At 39.0% G+C, this 27,852-nt stretch overlaps 1 protein-coding gene across 1 annotated transcript in view; it reads right to left on the bottom strand.

The window, feature by feature from the left end:
• LOC120562533 (lysophosphatidylcholine acyltransferase 1) overlaps positions 1 to 26,811 on the bottom strand; it is a 33,537-nt gene extending 6,726 nt beyond the window's left edge. The window contains exons 1-12 of the mRNA XM_039806257.1: positions 26,357 to 26,811; positions 18,366 to 18,505; positions 17,012 to 17,226; positions 8,934 to 9,046; positions 8,347 to 8,407; positions 7,779 to 7,837; positions 4,123 to 4,157; positions 3,297 to 3,351; positions 2,834 to 2,916; positions 1,998 to 2,123; positions 1,111 to 1,264; positions 480 to 578 (exon numbers count right to left, since the gene is read on the bottom strand). Of these exons, the coding sequence (XP_039662191.1) occupies positions 480 to 578; positions 1,111 to 1,264; positions 1,998 to 2,123; positions 2,834 to 2,916; positions 3,297 to 3,351; positions 4,123 to 4,157; positions 7,779 to 7,837; positions 8,347 to 8,407; positions 8,934 to 9,046; positions 17,012 to 17,226; positions 18,366 to 18,505; positions 26,357 to 26,479 (1,263 nt within the window). The 5' untranslated portion in view covers positions 26,480 to 26,811. The remainder of the gene's footprint in view (positions 1 to 479; positions 579 to 1,110; positions 1,265 to 1,997; positions 2,124 to 2,833; positions 2,917 to 3,296; positions 3,352 to 4,122; positions 4,158 to 7,778; positions 7,838 to 8,346; positions 8,408 to 8,933; positions 9,047 to 17,011; positions 17,227 to 18,365; positions 18,506 to 26,356) is intronic.
• Positions 26,812 to 27,852: the final 1,041 nt, after the last annotated feature.

Genomic DNA, 27,852 nt, shown 5'->3' with positions numbered 1-27,852 from the left:
CGTAGGTCTTCTGACCAGGTTGGCTTATTGGTTGTCCGTCAAGCTCGACATAAAACAAACGGTTACCGTGCCTTTGAAGTGGTGGCTTCGACACTTTGGAAGGCCCTCCCTGTTCTCATACGTTTTGTGAGCTCTGTTGATGCTTTTAAAAAGCAGCTGAAGACTCCACTATTTAAACTGGCCTTTTTTTTTTGTTGCTAGTTTTATTTTACGGTTTTTATTTTAATTAATTTTGCTTGTCCTTTTACTGTTTTTTGGACTTCTTAACAATTTTACTCTTGTGAAGCACTTTGTGTTGTTGTTCTGTAAAAAGGTGCTGTATTAAATAAACATTAATATTATTAGTAGTAGTATGCGATAACTATTTGATTAAGTAAGTGGCATTTCAACGTAGCTAATGTCATGCTGATCCTAAGCAAGCACAGATAATTATTCTGTCTGGTGGTTAAATAAGTGTAAAAGCTTAAAGCACAACATACCTTGAAGGCCAATTTCATCGTTTCCAGAGTTTTGGCAGGTCTGCATACGACAGATAAGGCTATCACATATTCTCTGATATCCATGCAGTTATCTTCATGCTGGGAAAACAAGAGAAAACAAGGCGTTACAAAAGATAAGACGTATATGAGCAAGACTACTTATTTATTTATTTATTTCACTAAAATAGCTGCGTATGATTGTTGTTAAGGTCATGAACACATTGCTGCAATAAAACCTTTATTGGTTGTTTGGGTAGTACACTGCAAATGTATCCCCAAATGGAAAGCAAGGTGCTGTGCTTAGTTTCAAAAATGCATCTGGTATTGCATCCGGACTCCAGTATTAACAGTGTTTTTTATGTAAGCATTTTGTCAACTGAACGCTTGGAGCTCAATTATGCCCTAAACTGAAGCACACAGCTTACTACATACATATCACATCTATAGTTACATACTGCAACTTCATTATTGTATTGCAGTTCTATATTTGCAGTGAATGCAAGTATGACATAATGTGAGTCATAATGAAGAAAGAGACAATGCAAATAATTTAGCCAGTGGCCACTAAGGAAGATTTTAGAGCTACTGTATCTTTTTTGAGGGGTGAGGGAAAAACCTCCACAGTATTTACCTCATCAAAAAGAGCGAACATATCTCGCAGCATCTCTGAAACTGGCACATCGAGGCACTGAGCAAAGCCGTCCAAGTCCAGCTTCTGACCTTCCAGCTTCCTGGCTCTGTTCCCATAATCCTGGAGAACCTTCTCAGTGTTCTGGGGTTTCAGCCTAGGAAAGCGAGGGGAATAAACTTTGTTAATTAATAACGTGGCCAAAGTGTGAACAAGGAAATGTGTAAAAGCCACAATGAAGAAAAAAAAAAAAAAAAAAAAAAAAAGAATCAAAACAATACAGTCAGTATAGCAGATACACAGTTTCTGTGTCAATTTATTTTAAGACTGCACCAGGGAGTTGTTTCAAGTCCTCTGACATTTTTAAACTGTAGTTTGATGGGCTGCATTCTTGTGAATTATTTGCAGTATTTTGTCCAATCTATTTACATCTTTTCCTCTGGTTATCTATCCCGCTCCTCCTTTTCTCAGTGTTCCTTGTCACTGCCAACTGGTGGACCGGGGAAGGAGTAGACAAATGTGTGCCTCCACCAATACACATGGTGCTGCCAGTTGCTTCTTTTCACCTGCCAGAGAGGAGTTTCACCAAGAAACCACACCCTGTGTGGAGATTACACTATCCCCTCCAGATCCCATACTGTGCAGGCACATGACCAACCAATATAAGTCAACAGCGCAGGGACAAGGACACAATCCCAAACTGCCTTCACCACCTGTGCACACAACCAGTTTCTTTTGCTGGAATGCAAACCATGCTGAAGGTACCACTGCCAGAAATTTAATTTGGGTCCCTGGTGTGTTAGGTGAATATTTTGCCCCTGTCTCACACATTTGCCCCCTACTTGGTTCTCTTTGATGGAGTATTGCATTGGAAGGTTTCAGTGACTCACCCCAGTCTCCTGACAAGCTTGGCAAACTCCAGCAGACAGGTGTCGACTGGCAGTCTCAGCTGGCCCTCTGCCATGGCCAGCTGGCAGTCTTCAAATGAATAGTCTGTGATGGGTACCCCCAGGGCTCTAAGCATGGCACAGACGAGAATGACGGGACATCAGTATTTGCAAATCAATACAAACTTTGTTGAAGGCTCATAAAAGACAATGCAGTAGTCGATATGGCTACTTTGATTTCAAGAACAATGTGTATAGTATGTTTTTTTTGTTTTTTTTTTGGTGGATGGTTTACATGGATAGCAATGTTGGATGGTACAGAATTCAGGTGTCATACCAATGCAGGATGACACTTAAGAGCTTACACATGATTAATACTCATGCAGAGGAAACCATGTTTATAAAAAAAGTTCATTTTTAATATTTTCTTACTGAACCACGATGAAACCGTAAATAATGTGCATCTGTCTTTATAAGTCGGTCACCTGTCTCAGACCAAAGCTACAGAGAGATGGACCTGTGTAAAACCCTTGTTCCAACCTTCTCACATAACCAGACGTTGACCCAACAGCAAACACAGGCCTCCCCTTGCTTGTTGCCCTATGTGAAAGAAGTGAATAGTCTGTGCAAGTGAGGAGATTTCCCATAGCTCTATGTCCCTTCTAATTGCTGAGACAGTCAAAATGTATGTTACATTTGTTGTTTATATGTGAATAACAATTGTTGAGTGATAACTGGATACCTCATATTTTGGGTTCAACTTTGCTTTTTTGTACATTCCAAAAAGGATGAACTGCCACGTATATATACACAATCATAAACAATAAATTTGAACTTACTTAGCCATGACACGTCTCACGTTTATGGCATAGAGAGCAGGGTTCCTTTTCTCTTCCTCTGAGGGTGTGTAGATGGGAAGGAACTGCAGAGACAGACAGACATTAATTTCAGACAATCTCAGACATAACAAGAGATTGTATCATTATGTGGACATTTTATTATAGGTATGTATGGACAAAACACATTCCATTTATTGTGGACAAATAAAAAAAATGTATTCCCTTGCATGAAATAAAGAATTCATAAAAGACAGAAAGGAGAAAATTCTTTAGTATCCGTACTGTTGCATACGCATTATCTTCAAAACATAAAGGACGTGATGGAATCAATGATGGCCTCCTTTCACATAGCACACATTAAATAATTTGGAATACTGCAAGCACAGTGATCATTACAGGTAAACGGGGCACGATCTACAGCGACATTCATACATGCAGTATGGAGATATAATGGCACCCTTACCTCGACCACAAACTCGTTGTGCAACTGGCAGAGAGTCAGCCACAAGATTTCAAACCTGGATAATAACATGGCATCATTAACAACAATAAACAAATATAGCTATAGACACAAACAGCCTTGATTGGGGTCCATGTGGCAAATGACTTAACACTTAAAACATACAGTGCGTTTTAAAGGCACCACATCACTTCTTTTTTCAGAAATTTGCAATAATGCCTTTGCCATAATACAATAAATCATTGATAAATAAATCAATAATTTAATAACAAGATGTATTGAAGCTCAATTTAGGTATGAATACGCATTTTAAATGTCGTATTATTTTAAAGTTTCTATGACATGTTTGAAAGAAAATGTCACACAAAGTGCATGTAATAGAGTGTGTGTGTGTGTCTTTTAGAGATTTAGTCAAATAAAGTATAATTCTGTTCTGCTCAGCTGAGGTGGGAAGACAGCCAACTGGATTCAAAGACCCACCATAATGATGGAAGCCAAACCAAGACAGGACATAGTATTCGGAGGACGCTACAGAGACAGATAATGAGAGCAGTCCTTTTCCTCCAGCCATACAGTAACTACTCTGCGTCCAGTCTATTTGAGATCTCGCTGCAGAGATTCTGGTTCAGAACACAATGTTTCCAAAATAGTAGCCTGCATTTGAGTTGCAGAATGTAATCAATGACAACCTTTACTATGATACATAATAGTGTGTGTAATCCAAGAATCATACATTCTGTTTTTAGTTAGTTAAAAAATAGATTTATATATTAACAGCAACTAGAAACTGAAGCATACCATTAATGAAATTCAGAAACTGTGTACTTACGCTCCAGGCCCTTGCCATGTCCATGTGATTGAGTCCTGTAAAAAAGGACATGAAGCAAAGACATAATTAGACAGATTGAAAAACTAAGGACTATTTCCAGGATGCATTTTAGACCAAGTTTTAACTTCCTTTCTGCAGTTGTTCTTGCCTAAACCTTTAATGCTTATTTGCACACCAAAAATCCGATTACTGTGGAATCAGGTTAAGGCAGGAAATCCATCCACATGTACTGTCTTGAAGGCCTTTTCACACCCATTTACACACAAACATAAAAAACTTGAACAAAAACACAGAATATTCATTGACAAACGAGGCCGACACAAATATTTGCGTTCCGTGCATTCCACCAAAAATGTAAGGTTCCCACAGTCACACAATCAACTCTACAAACTAGGGAAAGGCTTGTGGGCAAGACTGTGTAGAAAAGTTACAATGTGGTCGCATTTCCTATGGGTGGCGCCAATAAAACATGTTATTGTTTCCAGTGTAGATGCTGAGTTTCACAGCACTGGGTTTCATCATTTGACTGGACCAAAGCTCCAAATTAGTCTAAATGGGTTTCACACACACACACACACACACACACACACACACACACACACACACACACACACACACACACACACACACACACACACACACACACACACACACACACACACACACACACACACACACACACACACACACACACACACACACACACACACACACACACACACACACACACACACACACACACACACACAAATTTATAAAAGTATAATGTCCATAGCATAACATCAACTAATGCACTTGGAAGCGAATGGTACTCTATATGTTACCTTGACAAGAAACGCCTTTATAGGCTATCACCATCACAAGCAAGTTCAACTGCTATACTTCCCCAGATGTTGTCTTTATGTTTGTTCTCGTTATAATCTTTTTATTTTGCGAGCCCAAATGGATCAATCAGTCAATATCCATACTGCTGTGTGACGGTATGAACAGAATTATGACATTGACATCTGAGAAAATCTACTGATCGCATGCGCAAAAGTCTTTATTTTATTGGTTGGCTTGTTTGTATCGGCATCCAAAATTCACAGTAAGAGAAAACCTGCACTGCAAAATACGGATTTTATGTGAATAGGCTTATAGCGATAAATGGGTTTGAATTTTGAATTGATGTGATTTATACGGGCAAATTATTCACATTTGGTCTGAAAGACTCAAAAACACTTCTTTAATAAATCACATTTGATTAATCTAATTCCTCAGCCACCTTCTTAAAAAAATGTGCACCAGTTTTGGCATATTTCTAAGGATATCTAAATGTTTGAGTTATTTTAAATACAAATGTGATCCTTTAAAATCTCGGCTACGGGTTGACATGGCCAAGTACTTAGGTAAACCGGGTTAGAAAACTTAAGTTCCCATTTCCATGGACATTTCTAAAATTAGGTTAGTGCAAAAAGTGGGGAATACTGGAGTTACTATAGTGCATGCAAACACAGTGACTTGGCAAAAAAACAAAAAAGTTTATACTTAAAGTATGTGTCATCATCATGTGACTCCACTGATTTCAATAGCCTGACCACAGTTTGCACCATTCACGTTTTGCAACTACATTTGTGATTTCTACAACTGACTTCAAGTATTGCGGAACATCTGAGCACCACCTCCTTAAGCAGATGACAGTGTAGGTTTGCTGGAGTTATAAGATTCTCAAACAATTCCATCTCACAATGTCCGTTGGTTTTCCACAGCCTCACTAACAAGCCCGAGCAATGCCTTGTACTTGCCTTCTGAGTCATATCGTGATTAGCCAGATTCCCAGTGAGGCTATCAGAAAGTGGCTTTGAACGCTTCACTGAATTCTTCTCATAACCCGACAAACAACTTCAACTGAATCAGCCTTTTTGGCCTGCCAGTAGGTGTCTACTGAATCAAGGGTCCATTATTCTGCACAAATGAGTTTAGTTGAGATACTCCGGCTTATCTGTGCATCCAGAACTTAAACAAGGCAAACTCATGCTTTCTCAATAAAAGATTTACTTGTATATAATTAGTGCAATGGTTTGTTTTAACCACAATGGGAAGTCAATTTGAATAATACATGCAAATGCTTCATGAATAAAAAAATAATAGTGACTCAAAATTGCTGCTGTGGCCACATGAGTCCCATATGCCCACAGCCTGTTGCACCTACATATACTTGAATGGATTACAAAGCCTTTACATACCCATGCGATACCTGTGGACTGCTGCGGTGGAGCATTGCAGGTGAGCAGGCGCAGGCTATCAGTTAACAAAGCACCACATAGCCAGTTCTAGTGTGACTTCTGATGGCACTGAATGTGCTTTTAAAGATTCAAGAGGCTGTACTCGACATTAAGAACATTAATATAGCAGTAAACTAATATTTGCTGTGTAAAGATGTGTGAAGTGAAGTAATCCTGAGCAGAGAATGAAGTCACACTGCCTCAGTGTGTTGTAATCTCAGCTCTGTACTTTTTTTTTCATAGCCGGTCGCGCATTAATGTTAGTGTCTGTAAGTGCCTTGTGCGTCGGTATCAGATGCCGAGGGACGTGACAAAGCGTTTCACTTTGACGAGTTGGGGAACGGTCTCTGTGAGCCACATGGAAGCAATCCCTGCCCACTTTTTTTCAGTATTTTGAGTAGAGAACCCTAATTGATTTGCATTTTCAAATTTAGATTCAGCCTATTTAGCAATAGCCACTGCTTGTGTCCGAAAATGTGCTAAAACTTTCCAAAACATTCACACCGAAATCACGCTGCGATTGGGGTGCTGTGTGAAGCTGAGAGAGTTTAAACTTCTCTGTAGTTTTCTTTTTTACAAAACCAGTTCTGTCACTTCTCATGTGAACAACCGAAAGCAACACTATGAATACCTTCCTGGAGAGACTGAAAATATGCATGCTACCTCTATATACTGTATATAAACAATATTTTCATCTAACCTGACCCTAAGAGCTTAAAAATAATTACACAATATTACCACAACACTAAGTGTTGACTGAAGGAGGATCTCACAGTACCATATAGGATTCAGCTGAGTTTGCAAATCTTTCTGTATATTCAGAACATTTTCTCCTTCATGGATACTATATTTACCTGCAATATCTTTCTTCCTACCATGTGACCGGCAAGATCTTTACCTACCACTGAGTGAGACTCTGGTAAGATGCCAAGCGGGCTACAGGACATGCATGGTACACTTACAGACGCACACAATATGGCCCATGCAAATTATTCCAGAACTAACACAGAGCACTAACATTTTAGTACTGCAGGCCCTTTATGTAATTTAATGTTTAAAATACATACTCTTAGTACTCTTATGTGTTTAGTTTATATTATAGGCTACTTTCTGCTTAAATTAAAGTAAGAAAAGACTATACGATTGTTGACCGGGATCAGTGAGCAGGTGTGGGGCCACTGATTAATCTTTAGGGAACCAGAGTTAGAACAATCATGTTTGCACTTGATCACACAGTTAAGATATGAATAAGGAGATGTGGGGGATGTCACTCACAATCTATCTGTATGATATTACAAAGTTTCAATATCAACAGATAGTATTTAATTGTGTAAAACGATTATGTGATTGAGATTTTCTACAAAGAAATAGCATATCCATAAACAATCTTACTAGTTTATTGGGGTAATGAATCACCACAGGCTGCACTGGTACAGCTGGGATGAAGGCCCCTGCAAGAGTAAAACAGACAAAAGGTTTATTTCACTTTGACATATCTGCATACACAATAAGAATTAGAATAGTGCATGTTTGACAAAGTGCACTGAAAAAGAAATTGTACAGTAAAAAACACCAAACCAACGCAGAAATGTAAATGCACTTATTTGGTAATTCAAATATCTGCCAAATAAAGTCCATGAGCCATAGATGCAGCCAATCGCCCAGCCTATATCATACCTATGTGTTATTTGAATATCACAAATGTTGTGACAGAAAAATCAGTCAAAAAGGTAAATGTCAGGTTAAACTTAAATTTAAACTTTCACATCATAATTCAAACCTTGGGAATGTTCAATGTCAACACCGATTCCAGTTCTTATTCCACAACAATTAAAACCACACATCACATTTAAAGCTACATTTAATTTATAAGTCAAAATGCCCACTAGGTTGAGTATGACATATCAGTGCATGCCAGCAAGCTGCCAGCATAAGAAGGATGATGATGGGAGAGCTTTACCTGGCTTGAAGGTGATTAGGCAGGACCTATTAGTGCATGTTCCCTCTGGAAAAATCATTATCTGTAATGAAAAAGGAAACAAATTACAAAAACATTGGTCATATCCTAAACAGAATAGTACAAGGCAGAAATATGTAAATTAGCTTGCATTATATTGCAAGTTGCTATAAGTCAGATGTGCAGTTAGTCGTAACAATGTTGTCTGCAACGCTGGATTTTAGTGGTAAAATGTCCATTTGTCTGGAGCTTTGTCCTTTTCAGGGATGTCTAGGTCTTTTTCAAGCATTCTCTCTATTCTTCTTACTATGAGGATGCCCCACATACCTCAATCATGCCATCAGAGTACCGGGGTTGCAGTTGTAACCTTAGGGGTGTTTTGTACAGATAAAATGGATTTTCACTAGAAACCATAATGCATTGGTTTTTAAAACTGACATGAATTCAAAATGTCAGTAAATCATAGTTAAATGGATAATGGTTGCATGATTTTGTTGTCCTACATTCGTTTTAAAATCAGGTCCCGTTATGGGAGCGTGTGCCCACAAGTGAAAATACACAAGTGTGCAGACAAATTTCCATCCATTTACCTGAGGCCATTCCCCTCCAGAGTGAGCTCTGCGTTTGATCTCCTCCACAGTCTTCTTTCTGGAGTCCTGGTCTGACCGTGACACAAACACTGGCCTGATGTACTTAATCAAAGCTAGAACAAGAAAGCAGACACAGAGTAGAGAAAATGTCAATGAATACAATTTTGTTTTATTTTGATTTCTTTTGACATCCAATAGGGCTGGGCGATAAATTGATTTTATCGATTAACTCGAATGTGTAGTTAACGTGGATTTGTTTAAATGAAAAGTCGATTTTCTCCTTAATATCCGACGACGCTCCCCTCTGGGCTCCCGTAGCTCAGATAGGGCTCATCCCTCCCCCTGCGCGTTTGCCATAGGAGATACACAAACAACATGGCAGCGACAGGGACTAACATTAATTATTTTCTTAACCAGTCGTTTCATTACTTACTTATCTGTAATCTCCGCTGAAATGACCGGCCCCTCGCGGTGCACTGTCCCCGGCTGAGAGTCACCTATTCTCGGATAACTGAACCACCAGCTACAGCTGACCTGAAGGAGCACCATGCGGGGCACCAGAGGCGGTGTTGAGGAACTCTACACAACTCAACACATCTACTAAATGCCGCTGATACAACCGAGCTGTGACGGCGGTCTGTAGCGGCTTAAACAACTTGCAATTGCCGCTCTGTAGCACGGAGCTCCGCTTCTACGTTTTTTTAATCGCTACGAAGGAGCTTGCTACAGGTATGCTACATTCAAGAGACCATGGGATGTTAACGTACGTTACTCAGCAACAGGTGAAAATAGGGGCAAGGTTGTGCAATAACGTTAAAATGATTTGAACTTTTAGCAAGGAACGAGAAGTGAATTACCACCTGTATGTGTGAAAACAGCTTTATCTCACGCATCCGTTTTGTTGTTGAATATATAGCCCCCCCCCCCAAAAAAAAAAAACTCAAACCAATTTATATTTCCACAAAATTGGCATGAATAATCATAATGGTATACATGCCCCATGTGTGTGCATGAGTCAAAACAAAATAAAACTTGTTTTGAACATTTTCAAAACATTGGCATCTGCAGATTGATTTTATTTTTAGGCCATATCGCCCAGCCCTAACATCCAAGCAACTAAAGCGTCTCTGCATCGTCTGTATCTACTCCATTTAGTGGTTTATTAGTGGAGGGAGAGGGGCGAACTCTTGACTTCTGGTTCTAACTGGAATTTGCAAGAACTCAGTCGGAACTTTTCACTTCACCTGGTAATACAGGCCATGTCTGTATTGTGTCAAACAGTAGATCTTGTTGCATGATCATGACTTTAAAACTATCTGATTCAGTAGCACAAACACTTCACTGTACCGGCTAAGAAAAGCCAGCAAGGAAAGAGAGCCTCGCTCCTCTTTACATCAACCACAACTCTAATGGTGTCCTTAAACAAAGCACTTCAATCCAAATCCCTCGAACAGAGCTGCACAGTGGTGAAGAGTGAAAGAATGTGGTTGTACTGAAACATTCCTGTGTTTAAGTGGCATTCATTCATCTGTAAACCACAGTTGCATGCAATGCCTGTTTACCAGATACTGTAGATTCCAGAAACCACTGTTGATGAGGGCAAAACATTAGCCACAAAGGTTTACTTATCAGTTTTCTTATAAACAATCTATTTAATACTATTTAATAGTGGAAAAGCAAGAGGTGACATTCCAAGCAACATTTCATTATGAACATTGTATAGGATAGCGTCAAACTAAAACATATATCAGGAAATATTGGGTTTATAGAGCTTGCTAACAATCATTTAATTCTATACAGAAAAACTAAGCAGCCAACCTAACCCCATCTTATGTGGAAATAAAGTCTGTCTAAAACTGTCTTATATTGCTGCTGTATCTTCTACACTTAACACAGGATCATGTGTTCCTCAATGCTGGTTGCATAAGTCAGATGAGTCTTACATGTGGATCACAAATGCAAAAGAAGGTTCCAGGCTAGGAACAAGGTAGTTTCAGCTACAATGTTGACGATCTGGTCAGGGTCTTGGGGGCAGACGGGGTGATTTAAGAAACCCAAGTGACACACAGCTTATTCGTTCAGCTGCCATTTCCTTTCCCTGCTCTCCTCCGTCTCATTGTCACTTGCGTCACACACACACACACACACACACACACACACACACACACACACACACACACACACACACACACACACACACACACACACACACACACACACAACACACACACACACACACAAAAAAAACAAAACAACAAACACACACACACACACACACACACAGCCCCTCCCCCGTGCACACAGCGTCTGTCTCCATGACAAGAGAAACAGGAGAAGATGGCTGGCGAAATTCACAAGTTCACGAAAGGTTGGTATCTCGTGAACACCTTTACACAATCACACATTAAAAAGTGCTATGAAAAATATTTTATATTCTGAATACAATGTTGTCAGTGTGTTAATGTTGGAGTCCCCACCCGACTCTGAAACAGAGCTGAACAGTCCGACCAGTGTAATTAGTTAGGTTATCAATTTGTTTACAATATTTTCAGGCTTCAACCAGTGCTGCTCAATCGTAAAGACAGGGTCAGAGAGAGAAATGGATAGACTCGTTAGGCATTGAAGAAAGAGTAGGAGAGGAGGACAGCATCCAACAGTGTGTCCTTTTCAGTTTTTGATACTTGATTGTATGAAAATAAGTATCCCACTTCCTTCAAGCTTGGGTCCTCTACCAGAGGCCTGGGAGCCTGAGGGTTCTGCGCAGTATCTTAGCTTTTCCTAGGACTGTGCACTTCTGGACAAAGATCTCAGATGTTCCACTGTCCCAGTGTGGGGATTACAGCCCAGAGTGCTCCGATTACCACTGGAACCATTGTTGCCTTCACTTTCCACATCTTCTCTAGCCATGGGGTTCTCTGCATCAGCCGTATGCTTGGCCAGCAAGGAGTGCTTGAGGCTCGCCGTGCTCCGGTGGTAACTTGATTCACATCGACAATACATGCAAATAACAGTCTTGTCAAGAGAACCATGTGGAAGGGTTTTGAAACTTAATTTGCCATTCAAAAGACCCTTTTCTTTATCCATTTCTGCTCAAGGAGGTTTGTTTCTGCTAGCCATCCACAACGTCAATCATGCTTCAAAAAATAAGTAGCATTAAAAGGAATTTGCGTTAACTAGTTATTATTGTGTTCATTTCTCTTATTATGGTCATTTTCAGGTTCATAATTGTATTTAGAGGTTGTACCACAAAAGGTTTATGTGTTCAAAAAACACCATCTTTTTGTTGTACTGCACATTGCTGTAGCTCCTATTTTCACCCTGTGTGTTGAGCTCTCCGTTTTAGCTACAGACTGAGGCAAAAGTGAGGTAAGTGACTTTGGGGTGAACTTTGGGCTTTTTCACTTTGTAAACCTATAACATCAGGGCTCCAGACTAACTTTTTTTCAATAGGAGCACAGTGGCCCCCAACTGAAAATGTTAGGAGCACAGCCAGAAAATGTAGGGGCACACACCATAAATCAACATGCTAACCAAAATATTCACATTTCTACTAATTTCCACTGTATTACTAATAAATACTTTGATAACCGATGCAGAAATTACAATGTGCCGTTTCAAATTCAGTGTCACTTTTAAAGATGCAACAGAAGATAAACTGACAGACCCATCACAGTCATGTCAGTAAAAAAATATATTTTTTTTTTATTATTGTATTTGTATATTATTTTTTAGCCAGTTTTATTTTCATCATGACCGTTTTTAATTGCTCTTTAATGTTTCATGTAAAGCACTTTGAATTGCCTTGTAGCTGAAAGGTGCTGTAGAAACAGCCTATGGAAGTGTCTCCGAGGAAGTGTAAGGTCAACAGCACTGCGACCGCTTTCGGCTCGCCATTAATATCATATCGCAGCAAAAGCTGACTGCATGAAGTTATGAAAAACTGTAACCACACTTGAAACCACTTTATCAGCATTTTTTCTGGAAAAGATATATAACATAATAAAAGGAAAGGGAAAACACATAATATGAGCACTTGAAGATTATTTTTGGGGGGCATTTTAGGTGTTTATTTGTATAGGACAGCTGAAGACATGAAAGGGGAGAGAGAGGGGGAATGACATGCAGCAAAGGGCCGCAGGCCGGAGTTGAACCAGCGGCCGCTGCGTTGAGGAGTAAACCCCTATTTATGGCCACACGCTGTACCAGGTGAGCTACCTAGAAACCCATTATCGCGTTAATTTTAACAGCCCTAGTTTTTATACTTTTGTATTATCACAATTGATACCGACACATCATTAATATCACAAATATCATTAATATTGCAATTTTAATTTAAGTTACCATCCAGTCAAACTGTATGTGCCTCACAAAGTCAAATCGGGCTATTTTAAAACAAAAATACTATTTTGCAACAACCTGAGTGCTGAATGTTTGAAATAAACTGATAGACAACAGTTCACTCACCACTACAACAGCTAAAGAGCAATATGACAGCCTGATAGAGTGACACCATGACTGTCCATTTCACTTCCCATAGCATAGCCACTTGATTGTGTTAGATCAAGAAAACCTTAAAAACGAAATATAAAATAAACTTAAAAAATTTAAAAACTAAAATATATATTTGCATAGTGTACAATCTGCAGGGCAAAGATTGAAGGCATCTCCAGCATTTGGCAACTGTTTACCAGATCTGAACTACAAAGGAAAAATGTGGAAGGAAATTAAAGAGGACCCGTGATTAGACGAAGACTGGGTTTGAATATTCTAGGTTAGTTATGCAGAGGTTTTTTTTAGATGCTGGAAGCATTTTCCTGTACATCCCATCTTTATCAATACACAGAAAAATTAGCAAAAGCATTTTCTATGATAGCTCTGAGACAGAGTCAAACAAAAGAGAGAAACACAACAAGTTAAGGAGAGTGGGGGTAACACAAAATGAAGAAAGAAGAGAGTGAGGCCATGAGAAGCAGAAATTGATTCCAACTGTGAGCTGTCTGCCGACAGGAAGGGATTAGGGCTCTAGCTGTTACCCTGAGAGACACACGTCACTCTGGCTGATCAGGTCTTAATGCTTATTCTGGAATCCACTTGCTTGGCCAGACATTTGTGCCTGGTTCCTACTGTAAGGCCAGCTTGACTAGTCAAACTGAAGTTGCACAGATAACCTTTTAACCAAACATAACACTATAAATTGATCCTGAAAATGGAAGATGTATACATTGTTTATGCTACATAGGTTCTTTCAAAACATCACGTTGACAATGACAATTTGCCTATGTGTCTCAATTAGAGCGGTCAATCTTGCGCTATAATGCCATTTGAATTGATTTCGTTATTTTTTTAATAAATTTTTTAATTAACGTTAAAACATTATTTCACAACCTTCTTTTGATTCCCAGCCACAGCCCTACACTCCCTCTCTACCGTAGTGCAAGCACCGTGCCCCAAGATCGCACAATGCCTTGTGTCGCTCACTCCTAATAAATTTATTGTTCAGACGTGACGTGAAAAAAGCATTTCGTTTTCACATGCGGGTAGGCCAAGGCGAGAAGGGCGAGATTTGAAAAATACATTAGAATAGTAAAATTCAGCATTCGATTAGTGTCGATTTTTTACTATTCAAATTATATTCTACATCCGGAATTCATTCCAACAGCTGTCCTGCAATACAAGCAAGTAGAGGTGGCGATAATAAAATGAAAAGTGAAAAGTTGCTTTGCGATATCAGTACACAGTGCAGAGAAGAAGCCAGCATGACAGGAGTCTGGCTTTGACCCCGAAATTAGCATAGAAGATCCCCCACAACTTTTGCAGAGCGGTAGCAGAGTTGCATTTGGGAAAAAAGCTGCCAGTAAAACCCAGCGTTCATCCACTCTCTCTCTCGCCCGAGACACACATCTGCAGCCCGGCAGCAATTCACTGTGGCTGCTGGTTCGCGCAAATTCTCTCGGTCTGTCTTTAAAAAAAATAAAAATAATTATAATAATTAAACAAAAGAAACATGTTCTTCCCTTCTCTAAAGATGGTCATAAATCAATACTAGACTTCTACTTCCTTGTTTACTACTGCAAAAGAGGAGAAAAGAGCATTGGTCGCTACAAAGAGTGTTTGATGGTTATTCAACTGCCTGTTTCAATTGTCTTTTCAATTGCAGGAGGCATAGTTAGTGCTCAAAGGTCTCAACTACTGCCTGAAAACGTGGACATGCTCATATTCCTGAAAAAGAACATGCCTGCATCTTAGGCTGAGCAGTGTATCATGCTTGAAAGAAACAATTGGTCAGTCTCTGTTTGCACTTTGAGAGAGTTCTACTTTGATTATGGTTCAAAGACCCAAAAAAAAAAAAAAGTAATTAATTTGTTATTTTATGTTATTTCTAAATGGTGTTAAAATTCCCACAATCACCACGTTTACCCAAGGATTACCTTCCCCAAAAAGGTGTAGCTACTTTACAGTTGATTATTAGCGGATATTTAATCCGGCGAGTCGCGGAGCTGAGGTTTTGCAATAACTTACGGACAAACGAGCAGCGGAGTAGTAACGCTACGAGGCAGAGAGCCAGCCACTAAATGAGTCAAATTATCTTCATGCTTCATCCACACAAAGCACACTGCTATTGCCATGAGTGACATCTGTATTTGGCTCGTTTTCTGTCAACAACGTGGTGAGGGGGTAACGGTAATGCGGTGTTAGCAAGCTAATGTTAACTAACTTACCAACGGCTGTCTCGCCGTGCTTTCATGCTGCATCGCTTACAGAGAATGAGCTGAACAGCTAACGTTAGCGGCCCGCTGACCTGCTGCAGTTGGGTCTGCTGCCGCAGGTTGTGGGGGAAAAAAATGTATTTGTTTCAAATCGGTAACATAGACGTAATGAGTGGAAAATAACGTTAAGTAACATGGCATTTTATTTTGTTTGAGTTTTAACTTGTCCAGTGGGGCAAGTCAATTTCTCTTCCACTTGCCCTACAAAAAAAATCCACTTGTCCCGGACAAGCCTTAATGTCGAGCCCTGTAAAAGCAGTTTTTCCAAGTTCAGAGCGAGCTCGGGAAACATGAAACAAAAGCCAGTCAGCAGAGAGAGTCTGATAATGTCCCTCTGAGGGACAGAGAAGTTCTGTAAGGTAAGATGGCAGTTGTCCAACAAGAGCCTTATAGATAAAAAGATACCAGTGAGTATCACATCTCTCTTGGAGAGAGGACCACCCAACACTTTCATATAAAATACAATGATGTGTACCATAGATATTACCAGTTATGAATCTCAAAGCAGAGTGATAGTCCAGAGATTTAAGAGTTGAATAGGATGCGTGTCTATAAATCACATCACCATTTTCATGAATGGGGCCATTCATGAAGGGCATAATGAAACATTTTCCCCCCATAAAATAATTCATAGGTATTATTGGCAATTATGTCTGACAGGCTACAACACTGCTGCAACATTTAATCTTTAGATCCATATCATTCAGTATTGTAAGAACAATGTGAGTAACTATAGAGGTATTTTCCTTCTGCAGTTTGATTGTGATCTCTTAAAACTGGAGAAGAATATTTCATTTCTGCTTCCTCGTGTCATGGGTGGTTTGTGAGTTTAACAATGTCATTTGTACTATGCAGATTGGTACAGAATTAACTTGCAGAGTCAAAGCTGAAAAATACCATCTGCTTCCACCACAACATCACATGCATTTATTTTGTGTGTTTGCACATATCCAGGTATACCACTATACATTAGAACATTAGCCAAGCTTCAAGTTTTGTAAATCATTTCTGCAAACTAGATTGCGAAATCCCCTCAGTTTACTTATACAGGAGGAAATTCACAGAAACAGTTGTGACCTGCCCTTTACAAAGATGCACATACAAGATATACTTAACTGGAACCCATATGTGGCTGTACAGGTTTAGGTAATATCAGTGCCTATGCATAGAGGTTATGTATTTTGGTCAAATATATTTTGTAATGCTGTCATGAAGAATCAGGTCACTTTTTTTCAGATTGTTCTCTCGCTCACAATGTAGGTCATAGTCATAGAGGTAACAATGACAGTAAAATACGTGTTTGGTACTTACTACCCCAGAGAGGTATATCCTTGCTCTCGGCCTTCATGACAATTGAGGCCATTGTCATCGTGACTGGGATGGCATCAAAGTAAGACGAGTGGGGTGCCAGGGTGAGGATGGGTGCTTCTGCAGGCAATGCCCTTCGCCCTTTCACAGTCATCCAATGGAAACCGCCCGCAAACCACATGACCCGCATGATGATCTTCAGAATGATGTCCACCAGTCTGAAAACAACAGCATGCATGTGTAAGGGACACATTTCATTTAAACTTCAAATGGGAATAACATTGCCAACACTGGTATGTTATGTGTATGACAGATGCATATGTTCAAGGCAATGACATGACTTAGTTGAAATAGAAGATTGGGTAGTTATGAGTTAATTTATAGTATAACATAATCAGTGAGCAGTGACACAGAGTGAAAACAACACCAACAGCAAGAAATCACACTGTTAATCCTCCGCGAGGCACTCTTCCACTGTAGAATTAGTATAGGATAGTTACCCCATTGACTCTTTTCTGTCTCTCCCGCTCCGCTTTCTTCGTGGCTGAGTCACAAGCTAAACTGTCATCACTCTAGGCCAATCGACGTCCTGGCAAATGCCATTAAATACCGTAGCTGCAACACTAAAATAGGTCTGATAATTGCCACTTCCATATGAAAAGTTTTAAAAGAATTTAGCAGGATTGACAACCTAACATCTGCACATTTTCAATCAGTCTTGTTAAAGATTGGTTGCATGCTTAAGCCCAATAGGACGTATTATAAATTGACACCCAAAATTATTCCTACTCATGTCTGTCTGTCTGTCTGTGTATAGAGAGAAAAAAAAAAAAAAATATAATATATATATATATATATTATACTATTCTCTTTGTCATCCTTATTGGTAGAAAGAAATTTTGGTAGAAAGAAATATTGACCTAATAAGTTTCCATCAAAGCTCTGGCCCACCTTCAACTTGAAAAAGAGTGTAACTCAGCCAGAATAACTTTGAAAAACCTGTGTGGTGTTAGAGCTTGGTAAATTTTGTGGGTTATGTAATGTCATTGAGACCATTGCCTGTGGAGCATGAGCAGTGACAGCAGGACAGAATGTAGCTCAAGACTTTCTCAGATAAGTTGGGCGTAGTATTATACATGAATGTTATCCAAGATTTAAGACATATTGAGATTTTGTTTTAACCTAAATATTATTTGTGACAGGTTTGAAGTTACTTTCTGATATAGCATAAAAGAAAGCATTGCATGGCCAGCTGCCCAACACATTCTACTGTTGCTGATGCACATTCCTTTTAAGAATTATAGTCTTTCCTACAATACAAACAGACAGACACACAAATGCATAAGAAAGCACCCACCTCCTCCAGAGGCACTGGGGTTCAACGGTGGTCTCTGAGCGCCCTACTGAGGCCAGGAAGGCAAAAGGCCAAGCCAGCAGCATCATGAATGCAGCTATGAGTAGACGGATGGGGAACAGTGTGACTGTCATGAATGCAATCTGGAAGAGATTGAGGAAGAGAAAGAAGGAAAAGGGTTAAAGAAACAGATCCAACAATACACGTTTAGTCAGTCATCTCGGTACCGCAACATTCTCACTTTGACTTTACCTAGTCTTAACTATGAAGCCTCAAATCACCAAATTTACCAAAAGTTGACTCTAAAAATAGACATGTCAAAACATGTCTTGGTGCATTGGAGAAATAGGGGTCAACATTTTAAAACTATATTAAAATATCCATTTACAAACTCTTCCACAACTCATGCAGTATAATCTAAGTCTTGTTTATCCAGCCGAAAGCTCAGTACTTTCCAAACACATGCTTTGAGACTAAAACCTTACTATTTACATCACTTCTGCATGAACAGTCACTGGATTGCACACTACTGGTCTAGACTTGCACGGACAAGTATTGCGCCTGCACAAGCTTCCTTAGAACAGTAGCGGATGAGTAGCAGAAGTGTTGTAAATTGTAAGGTTTTGGTGAAAATGTGTTTGGGAAGTACTGAGCACACGGCTGAATAAACGAGACATAGATTATACTGCACAACTTGAATGACAGCTTGTAAAAGGTTTTACAAGTTCTTAAAGCTTGTTGTTTTGCTCGTACGCAATGTGTAGACCCCTATTTCTTGAATACACCACGGTGTTTCCCACACATAGACTAATATTATACTTATTGTGAAGGACGGAAGTATGATCCGGTAGTTTTGACAGCATTGATGGGACTTAATACCGCCGAAAAACCAGCAACGGGGCCAGTGTTTACAGCGAGAAGATAGGGGTGTCTGGTTATGGCCAAAGGTAGCGCACGGCTAATTCACCGTTGATAGCGTACTTTAGCCGGCTCTTGTAAAGTAAAAGCTAAAGTAAACAGTTAAAACTATATACCGTTAGAAAGGTAAGACATTACACTTTAGTTTTACACCATTAAATTAACTGAAAACATTAATAGATCATTTATATATTTATACATATTTGTATATTTGAACAGATATTTTAATGGAACGTTAGCCAATAAGTGTCCGAACGTGGACACAGGGACGCTATGTCGTGAACACCTTTACACAATCACGCACTAAGAAGTGCTATAAAAATATTTTATAGTCTGAATACAATGTTGTCAGTGTGTTAACGTTGGAGTCCCGACCCGACTCTTAGCAAACAAGTGATTGCGCCTGCTTTAGAAAGTTAACTAGTCGCAAGTGCATTTGGGTTATCAAGGTCAAAACACTATATGTAGCAGCTGTGAATTAAATAAACTCATTATAAATAATGTTATGTTATTTTTTTTACTCTTACACTGAATGTTTCCTGCTTAGATCCAGATGAGTATTGAAAAGTATTTTCCGCGACGGAAAAAGGCACGTGTCGAGGCTTAGGACCAGCCTGAACAGAGCTCAACAGTCCGACCAGTGTAATTAGTTAGGTTATTAATTTGTTTACAACATTTTCAGGCTTCAACCAGTGAAAGACAGGGTCAGGGAGAGACAGAGATAGATTCTTTAGGCATTGAAGTAGGAGAGAAGGACCATATCACTCAGCTTTTGATACTTGATTGTTACAATAATAATAACCCCCCTCCCCCCCAGACGACACCCCCATCTGCCACAAATTGCTTTTTAATTTGTGGGAAAAACTGCACCAAGACAACTCTGTCTATTGATTCTCCCTTCATTGTGGAGGCATGCAATAAAAGAGTAGAGAATAGAGTTTATACAAATTTGAAGCAACCTCTTGTTGAGTGACTGACATACCAATGGTCATTTTGAGGGTTAAGTATTCCTTTAACAACGCACAATAAAAAAGACCATCAGAAAACAATGGTGCTTCGTCTTATGAGAAGCAATTAACTATCAGCATCTGGTGTAAAGAAAGAAAAAATCTGTGTAGCATAGTTTAATTCCCAAAGTATACCGTAATGAAGCCCAGAGGCTTTTTCCTTTATGTGCCCGTCCTACACAGTACGGAGGGCAGCAGCAGGCCTGCAGCATGGCCTCTGATCACACCGGCAGCTCAGCAATACAGAACAGCAGCTACCCTGCATGAAGAGCTGGGTGTGATAGCCAACATGTACTAGACAATTTAAATCAGACAGCCCTCAGGTCACAATATGGCCCTTATGTATAAATCCTAATTGTGCTTCATAGAGCATATGTTCTTCATTCTTGAGGGCTCTGACAAAACCTTGCATTGTTTGGTTCTAATGGTGAGTGTTTGCTTTACAGCTTTTTATGACTCCCTGATAGCAGTGTTTATCTTCTGTCAATATTTGTCTTGATAGCAACCGCTACTGGTGAGCATGAAGCCTATCTGCATCTTATCCGGGTAGAGTGCTTGTCTGACAGTGGTCAATTTAACTCCATCAATTGAAAATATGCTTGTTAAACTACTGACAATAAGCAGCAAACACATGTTTGAGACCAACTGGAGAATAGTTAGTCTTAAAGTAGGCCTGCTCGATAATGAAAAACGTCATAAATCACAATTATTTTGGTCAATATTGAAATCATGATCATTTAACACGACTCCTCGTTGACTTTGGGAAAGATGTTGCAACTATCAAAGTAAACAAATTAACAGTGAAAACACCTTGAACTGTGAAATTTCCCTTCATACTTTTCCCGTTTTGTTTTTATTCAGAACACCAAGACAAAATAAGAATTTACTTGCAAAAAGGTAATGTGGTAAAATTGTAGTCACGATTAAAAATTTGATTAATTGCACAGCCCTATGTTAAATTAACACTAATGTTTGCTCTCCCAAAAAACATACAGCTGCTCTATAAAATATCCATATAATAGTATTATTTACATACATTATAGATATGTTGTGTTGGGTTTTGGGTAAGAGTCATAAAAAGTTGTCAGTGACACCCCTAGTTTCTCTTTTTTTTTTTTTTTTTTTTTTTTTAAATAGTACTCCAAAATGTTTACTTTCCAAAGATCCTCTTAAGATACATGCATTAATTATATATGTCTACCGACAAACAACGGTATTTATTTCTATAATAAAATAAATAATATAATAAAAAAGGGCTTGCCGGGAATGCTTTAGGGCGATTGTATACTGCCTTTGTTAAAAGATTTATTCAGACCCATAGCATGAGAATGCATGAATGTCACTTAGAATTAAAATAAATGCAATGCTACAAAAGCAGAGTTTCTCCCCCCCCCCCCAAGAGTTAGAATAAATGTAGGCATTGTACTGAAAGGCATCTTTAAATCCATGCAACAAGGCTTGTCCCAGTCTAAAAAATAAATGTGAAAACAAAATAAACATTCATCTGGACTGCAACTTGGGAAATGTAATGTAGCTGCCAAGTATGGCCTGTATTGTAACAATACCGTAAAAGGTACCAGATTAACTTGAGCTTCTTGGTATCAAAAACACAGGCTAGTCTAAAAGCAGAACTCTACTCTGTGTTGACAGCGTAGCCATTTGTAGGTCTTGCGAACAAAATGCAAGTTAGCAATTGCAGTTGTGAACCAGATGTTACCAGTCTGTTGTTATTATCTATGCACTGATGAAGAAGACCCTTCTAGGTTGAAACTAGGTTGTGTGTGTGTGTGTGTGTGTGTGTGTGTGTGTGTGTGTGTGTGTGTGTGTGTGTGTACAAGCAATTGTTTTAAAATGTCACGATACAATATTGTTGCGATTTTAAACATATCGCAATATTCTGCGATGTATTGCAATTCATTACCTTTTTTCCCCCCCAACTTCAAATTATGCCCCCAAAAGGAAACTTTGTCAACATCTGTTTTATCTATAGATAAAGGTCCCCGTTTGTTCATCTCACACACAATTTTATTGCTGCAAAATGGGATTGTCAAGCAGACAAACCGACCAACACACAATAATAGATTGATACTTGGCGTCTGTGTATCGATACAGCACTGTCAAGGAAAATATCGCGATACTATGCTGTATCGATTTCTACCCACAATCCTACTTTCCACCAGGTTTTACTGTATGTAACTTAATCCACAATCAAACAGGGACTTGTGTTAAATAAAGCAACAGAAAATCTAACTGATAAAAAGCTTGAACTGTAACCTTTGCATTGGTAGGAGAGACACGTGTATAAACTTCCTGTTAATAAAATGCAGAGGTTTCACACTTACACGCTTGAACAAACTCCTTGTCGGACTGTGTTTAAAAGTAAGGGTTGGGATTGTTGAAAAGCTAGCCAGACAAGACATTTGAATATGAAAATTAATAATCAATTGTGGAAAGAAAAAAAAAAAGAAAAAGAAAAAAAAGGAGATAAAAAGCAGCACTACCACAGGTGTCTCTTGCGTGGGCATGAGCAGCAGCCCCCTAAACATTCAGCTCTCTGTCTCTGTAATGTCTTATTGAGCCAAACCGGTCGTCCAGAGAATTCACAGCGAGTGAGTGGGCGTGTTGATGACGTTTCTATCAATTAGCAGGCGCTGCCGGAACTAAAAACATTGAGGGTGAAGAACAAGACGCGACAAAGACGGTAACAAAAATGCCAAACTGGAGAGAAGACAGGATTCGGAACGGCAAATTATAAACCGGGTATGTGATCACGGTGTAACTCGCCTCAGGTTCTACCTCCTGCACGCTCCAGAGAGACCAGGAGGTCTATGGTGTTTAAAATAAGTTGTACATTATATAGGACAATTACATTTAAAATAAATGTTTATGTTGCAATTAATACACCTATACAAGTAGTTAGCCTATGTCTCCCATTGTATTGGTTTGCCCTCTTATGGACATAATGCACACAAATAGATATTCAAATATATTCAAACCTCAAAGTGTTTTTTAGAAGGAATATTTGAACTTAATTTTTTTAAATTGAGCAAACTGCGCATTAAAACTGATGCATATGTAGGACTACTCTTGTGGAGGAACACATCAGTTACCCACTTCTGATGCCAATGTATAGAAATACTGATAGATATTGTGGGAATAAGATATTGACTCGACGACGCTTTTGGCAGGATTAAAACAGATTTAGGCTAGGTCTGTGTGGGGTTCCCCAATCAATCACACAAGGAATGTAGATTAGGCTTGTCTAACCTAAGCTGGGAATGAAATCAACTTAAACATTAGCAGCTTGCCCTCTGACACATTACCAACTTTTAGGCTTTAAATCTAGATTAAGAATGGAATGTTTGCGGATACACCTAAATCGTTAACAGAAACAATGCAATATGTTCTCACAGTAGGTCCATGCGTCAGCGTATTAGCTCATCAAGGTGCAAAACTGCAAAAGCATCTTCATGTGGATTAAAAAGTCGGGCTACTGACAAATCTTCATTGAGGCGCCAATGCCGGATCTGTGTAAAAGGGACTGCTGGACAATCCTTTTGTCATCTCATGCCATTGAGTGACAGTATGTCACTTAGCACCGTCATTTTACAATAGACAAGGGGTACATACAACAATCCTTTCTCTCTTTGAACCCATAACAGAATTCTGTGGGTTAATTGGTCCGTCAACTGGTAGACAGAACGATCAGTCTTCAGGGTTTCACTTTCATGTTGCTGCCGATGCGAAAGCAGGATCAGTGCAACATGCTGAAAACACTTCTCAGTTTAGAACAACTAGGAAACACATTTGCATAGCTCCATGACCCACTTTTGCTTCAGCACTTAACTTGCAAAAAACAGCATTAAAACATATTTAATGTAAAGTTGCAATATATGTAGGCATGCGTACTGTCACTGTAGGGGAAAATGAGGGGGCTGTGTGTAATATTTAGCCATTTATTTTTGGCATAGATAGATAGATAGATAGATAGATAGATAGATAGATAGATAGATAGATAGATAGATAGATAGATAGATCTCTTGTATTTTAGAAGTGTATTGCTCTCTTTGTAACTTCCTCGATTTTATTATGTTCAGCCTCATAGGAGAAACCAGAAAACCTGCCTAATCCCTGGGCTTTGTTCCGCCTGACATTTTATCTTTTTCCCTTCAGTCTCAAAAGAGCCAGAAGGTAAGAAACACGTGTGAAACTCCCTAGGTCACTATCCTTACTTGTAACAAGATACTTGCTTATGCCTGCTATGCCAGAGTAGCGCCATTCATAAAACTGAGGCTCTACCATTGGACTGAACTCTGTTACTGAAAATACCTCACAGCTGTTCTCAATTCCACACTGTTTACTAATACTCTACAGCATACCCTATGCAACAATCTATATGGTAACAATTTAGGCAGGTAATATACAAGAAATGAATGTGCTGCTGGACGTCAATCAAAGTGCAACTTTGGAAAGCTGCTGCCAATTTCAAATTTGGAAGCTTTACAAAAGAGAAGGTATACAGGTTTTGCCAAGATTTAATACATTTATTTATTTGTTTATCTTAGAGCTATGGTTTATAAGAGTACATCAACAATGCACTTCTATTAAACAATTTTAGAATGCATGCTGGCATTTTTGTTTTACTTTTCTCTGGTATGATTGTACTAGTACTACATACTCAAACATGATAAGAGGTAGTATAGTGTTTTAACAGGGACACATCTTCATAATCCCTTCAAAAAATGTCTCTCAAACATCATCTGGATCCCTATTTTGCTGTACTTGTACAAATGTATGTCTCATTGAACCAGGACCTATGACTTAATGCACAGATTTATGCTGATAATGTCAAAAACACCTCTAAAATATAAAAAAATAAAATAAAATAAGAGGTGAACTAAGGACTAAGGTCCCATGCGTGCCTCCAAAGTAGCCTCAGTTTGAAAGAGCAAGATAATCTAATGCTCACAAAAATAGGCCACATGAGTGGAGGTTTCCTTCATTTGAGCATAATGCAACATGTTGCAATATTTGCACGGAAATAGATAGAAAGTGTGCAAAATCAATCAGATATGCAGGCTGCATCCCAACTTTTTATTTTATTTTTTTTTTTTTTAGCAATGACGCTCAAACATAATACAACCAGTGTCTGGAGGCCTAAAGTAGCCTGCATGTCAACACCTTATGCAGAGAAGGATGGAAGCTAGACCTGATTATCAACACCAATGACGGAGGCTGCACATCTGCTCTATGTGCTGAAAGATTGTAAAAAAATATATATATCAGGCGACTATAGCAAAAACGTGTGTACTAACAGCTGGGGAAAATACATTTATGTTATAGAGATGGTGAAATATGAACATGACTGTCAGTTTTCCATCCCATTCTCCACATCCACACGTGTTGGTTGCTGTGTGGGACGCACCGTGAGAAGCAACAAAGCATGCAGAAAATACAAGGGAAGTCACACAACGGTATCGTCCGTTTTTACAATCAATGGCATATTTAAAACAAAAACAAGATGAAATCTTGGTCAAAGCTACCGCACAACATGCTCGTTTCTGATAGCTAACGTCATGGCAACAGTTAAAAAGCAACAAGCTAGGCCCATCGTGTAACAGTGCTGTGGAGATAGGTCTGGCAATGCGAGACTACAGTTAACGTTACAGGCGGCCATGCTCAAATAGCTGGATTTCATTCTGGATTTTCATGTATAATGTACTCATGTGTTATGTACATGCCGTTGCTGCAGCTAAGTTAAACGTATATTTCTTTTTTTTTTTTAAAGACCCTCATCCGTTTCCAGCAGCATTAAGGCAAGGCAGCAAGTCAACAAGACAGAACTGAGAAAGCAACATGTATGTGGCTACGGTTAGCTGGTTAGCTAACACTAGCTCAGGTGACTACAATCAGAGAATGCTACAATTCAATCAGGAAAAACTGCCCAAGTTAAATGACGGTGACAGCCTCTCCACTGTGTCGCATTGAAGTGTTAATATTCTACAAACTACTAAACATGCTAACATATCTGAACATGAGAAAATAATTTGCCTGCAAACATAATTTTACCTTTGCCTTTTCCATAGGGGTGAATTTCAAGACGTGCACAAAAGGGTTTCTGAACGGAGGAGCTTGGTCCATCTTCTTCCCATCTCCTTCCACCGCACATTGTCGGTTACTCGGTAACCTCATTATTACAAGAAGTCACGTTGGGCGAGGTTGCAGCTATATTCTTAATATTCCAAACAGAAAAGTGATTTTGCCTGAAAGGTAGACTCCTCACGCAAAACGCAGATTTCCTTATCCGTCTTGCACGGTGGCTAATTGAGGTGGCAGTGCGGGGTTATTAACGTTATCTTCCTTTCCCGGACAGCATGAAGAGATAATGGCTAGCTCAAGGATTAGCTGGGGATATTTAAAGTCGCCGATTTCTGCCTATAGTGCGCAGGTGTTGTTTCCCAACCAGTCCGCTAGCTCTGAATGCTAAACGCAGCCACGATTCTGCTTTTCTGACAGAGCGCATGCGCAGCAAATCCTGCCCAGTATGATGTGATGCTGCCTTCACAACTGTCCAAAATATCGTAATTTCAATTTTGCAACATAGAGTTGTTTGTACTTCTCTACTATTGGCCGAGGGCATGGACAGAATATAAGCAACTCGTTTACAAAACAGGCTTATGTAGCCTAATTGTAGCACGCTGAAAACTATTTTGTTTTTCTAGTCAATTTCGTCATATCAATCAAGCTTATTTAAAATAAATTGCTTTATGTACTTTAATTCATAATCTGTTTATTACAAGGTTAAAACATTATAGCCTAGTTGAATGCCTACAGACTGTGACGGAGGAAAAATGTACTTTTAGAAGAGTGTGGTAGCCATAGACTATACAGTCTATGGTGGTAGACTACAAACGAACAGAGTCGTGCTTGTGTTGAACCTTGGCTGTATTTTTTATTAAAAGTTGCAAAATGAAGATGGACGTGTTTCTGTTAAATTCATTCCGAGGGTGAAACATTTATTATTATTTTTTATTATCAAAAAACAACATTTGGATTCAAATCTCCTCGTCTCAATGGAAATGTAACCTTAAGATGTATTGCAGTGCTGGAATGTGTTTTAGTGAACATATGTTGCTTTTATATTGTGTTTTGCCCATAGTCTGACAAGGTACACACACACACACACACACACACACACATACACACTATGAATACAATTTGTATTGAATACATGTACATTTGTATATTTCTTTAATTCTCTGTTAGAAGAACTAACAAACTATCTATCTATCTATCTATCTATCTATCTATCTATCAATCAATCAGATATATATCTATCAGAGATATATCTATCAGATATCTATCTACCTATCTATCTACCTATCAGAGATCTATCCTTCCATCCATCCATCCATCCATCCATCTATCAAAGATATGTCTATCTATCAGATATCTACTTTATCTATCAGAGATCTATCTATAACATAAGAAGCCTTAATTGTCATTATATTACAATGAATACAACACAGTTAAGACTACCCCTCCCAGCAGTGCTTAAAGAAAAC

The sequence above is a fragment of the Perca fluviatilis genome, chromosome 7 (assembly GCF_010015445.1).
Source record: "Perca fluviatilis chromosome 7, GENO_Pfluv_1.0, whole genome shotgun sequence".
Taxonomy (NCBI): Eukaryota; Metazoa; Chordata; class Actinopteri; order Perciformes; family Percidae; genus Perca; species Perca fluviatilis.
The sequence above is the reverse complement of the archived record's forward strand: the minus strand, read 5'-3'. Positions and strand labels throughout refer to the sequence as shown.